This window comes from Anastrepha obliqua, chromosome 1 (genome assembly GCF_027943255.1).
Source record: "Anastrepha obliqua isolate idAnaObli1 chromosome 1, idAnaObli1_1.0, whole genome shotgun sequence".
Classification (NCBI taxonomy): domain Eukaryota; kingdom Metazoa; phylum Arthropoda; class Insecta; order Diptera; family Tephritidae; genus Anastrepha; species Anastrepha obliqua.
In genome coordinates this window covers 48847084-48849988 of record NC_072892.1, presented here as the reverse complement: position 1 = coordinate 48849988, position 2905 = coordinate 48847084, and the positions used below count along the sequence as shown (strand labels likewise).

At 38.6% G+C, this 2905-nt stretch overlaps 1 protein-coding gene across 1 annotated transcript; it reads left to right on the top strand.

The window, feature by feature from the left end:
• Nucleotides 1-654: 654 nt before the first annotated feature.
• LOC129253377 (uncharacterized) lies at nucleotides 655-1414 on the top strand. The gene is made up of 2 exons (XM_054891732.1): nucleotides 655-864; nucleotides 1181-1414. The coding sequence occupies exons 1-2, from the start codon at nucleotides 739-741 to the stop codon at nucleotides 1331-1333; spliced, it is 279 nt and encodes a 92-aa protein (XP_054747707.1). The 5' UTR covers nucleotides 655-738; the 3' UTR covers nucleotides 1334-1414.
• Nucleotides 1415-2905: the final 1491 nt, after the last annotated feature.

Genomic DNA, 2905 nt, shown 5'->3' with positions numbered 1-2905 from the left:
GATTCGAACCAACGACCTCTCTGTGAATTCCGAATGGTAATCACGCACCAACCCATTCGGCTACGGCGGCCGCCGCCAACAGGGAAAACTTACACTTAAAAAATCAATTATCATCTATACTATATCAAAAAAATTAAGCCATTGCGACACCGCGAGAGAAAATAGAGAATGAAAAAGGTGTGGCAGACGGTGTAGAGAATGCAGAGGAGTAGAATTGAAAGAATTGGCTGATTTGTTGACGTAACATGGGATGTGATAGCAGTTTGCTTACAACAAAGGTCGGCAAATTCTAAGACTGTGTTTGTGACATGAGAAAAAATCAACACGGTTATTGTAAATTTTATTTTGAGCAACGACTGCTTGTTCGCGCTTAAGAATGCATGTGAAATGTACGGGCATATTTGTGCTGCCAAGCCCCATATGACGTGGCATTCAAAGTAGCTTTCTCAATTTTACTTCCGATGGCCAAATCTTATAATCGATCATTCTTCATGTCAAATTAGGCATGAACTGCATATTAAAATTTGTAATATTGCGTGCGGTTTTATTATTACATATTATATTACCAGCTTTTTTTCAGTGTAAAGGGTTGAATGGATAAGTAACTTAAACTATAATCTGGTAACATCATCGCCGAAACAAGTCAGCAGTACCGCTCCTTCGTTTATATTCGATTTTACAGTTTTTTTATATTCCTTTTAACGCAAGTTTTCCAAAAACCAAATCGCAGAACAAAAAATGGAGTACCTACATCTTGAAAAGCTTAATCATCTAAATTATCGATATTGGGTTACTATGGTACGTGCTTATCTCGAAAAAGAAGATTTATGGGATACTATTGAGAGATCCAATCCGGCCGAGAATGTAAGTATTGTGAATATTTAGTTGTAAATAATGTACCAACGAGGGCCGCCATAGCCGAGTGTGTTTATCTGTGACTACTTTTCGGTAGGGTCGAGGACATGAAATATCAAATTAAGAAAGATTATTTTCGAATGGTGGTTGCCCTAAGGGGGGAGTGGTGGAGCCTTTCATAAAACAGTTGGCTACGTAAAACTGCGGGTCGCTTCGCATGTACACGCGCACCACTAGTTGAAGAAGCAGCTCGGCGCCTATTATTTGCATACCACATAAATATGTTACATTTTAATTAATATGTCAATTTTTGTTTTTATTTCAGACACTACTGAAGGAACGGCAAGCCAGATTTATTATTCTGTTTCTCGTTGAACCGGGAATTGTTCGTGATATTCCGTATAATATAAGAAGTGCTAAGGAAATGTGGATCTATTTTTCGCAACGCTTTACCAGCAGAAAATCTCGTGAAGTTTAAATGTTAAATGCTAAAATATGTGCTATATTGTTAAAATAAAATAAATAATTCATCTATCTGGAGCAAGGATGGCAATGGGTATCTTAAAAATTTTCTTTATCTCAAATAAATTCGGTGAAGAAACAAGTTTTAGATCGTTTCCGTTAGATGTCTTTCGTGAGTCAATATATGTATGTACATGCGCAAGTGAGACTGCTCTTGATTTATGTATTTCTGATTGTTGTATATTCCGGCCTCTGCATAACATAACCTAACTTAATACAGGGTTGATTGGCGTTTCGTCAAGACTTTTATGGGCTTACGTACGGCGAGAACTTGACATAAGTTTCAGAAGTTAAGGTGAGATGACTTCAGTTACGGTGTGGGATCTCACGTTTTGAGTGTAATTGATCTGTAGCGCAGTATTTTACACTGGCTTTCCTCTGGTTACTGTTACCATAAATATTTGAAAATAAGTCAAAAAGTTATAGAAATCCACTTTGAAACTTTTTCGGTTTACTGCGCATTTTCTCAGCTATTAATGAAATAAGGACAAAATCTGAGGTGGTATGAAATAACTGGAATAAAAATAAAAAAATTCTCAAAAATTTTAAACAAAAAAATAAAATTTATTTCCAAAAAATGTTCGTAAAAAGTACACTTCATCTCATAACATCACTAAATTGGGAGAGTGCAAAGGATTGCCTGTATTGGCATCAGCGCCCTAATGCCGTTTTGTACTTACTTCCCATCGACTTCCACGTTATTTTCATCGCTGCTCAAAGTGCAATCAGATTAAAGGGAGTTAACCTCTGGAGACAATTTTTTAAGGACAAGGTAGCAAGGTAGAGAACTTCGTACAGTTCTCTCTATCCGCATACTGGAGTTTGGGGGTCGTACAAAGGCAATCTTCCCATGTAGACAAGATTGGAATGAGGAGAAAATCTGTACCGAAGCTGGTACCTTTACCTTCACTGACGGCTGCAAGATAGAATCCGGAGCCGGAGCAAGACTTTTCACTAAATCGGCCAGTTTACCTATTTCCTATAAACTGACGAATAGTGCTAGTGTTTTTCAGGCAGAAAGAAGCCTTTGCCAACGTGTAGGCATGCTGAATGCTTACAACATATATCAACATTTTTACCCATAGACAAACTGCGATCAAGGTACTGACGACGCCATGGTACAGATCTAAACCGGTCAACTTCAAATCTGTTGGATGCGCTGGTAATACTTCTCTGATCAGCGTTCCAGGACAAAGGAACATTAAGAGAAACGAAATTACTGATGAGCTTGTCAAGAAAGCGTCGATTGCATTGGTCCTAGTCGTCTCCCACCTGGACGTCGGCATCTTACTGCTTGTTGTTAAAGGGGATTTGCCCAACTTATTTCTCAGGAAAGCGCGGAACAGATGGAGCTCCATTTCTTCATGTGCTATTTCGAAAATTATTTGGCCCCAGTACATTAGACGCAGGACGCAGAAAGTCCTGAAGACTCGACGCCATGCAATTTCCAAACTCTTAGCTGTCATTGGATGATCGGAATACACGCAGAAAAGTTAGGTTTACCATTTAATTCCCATTGTAGGAGCTA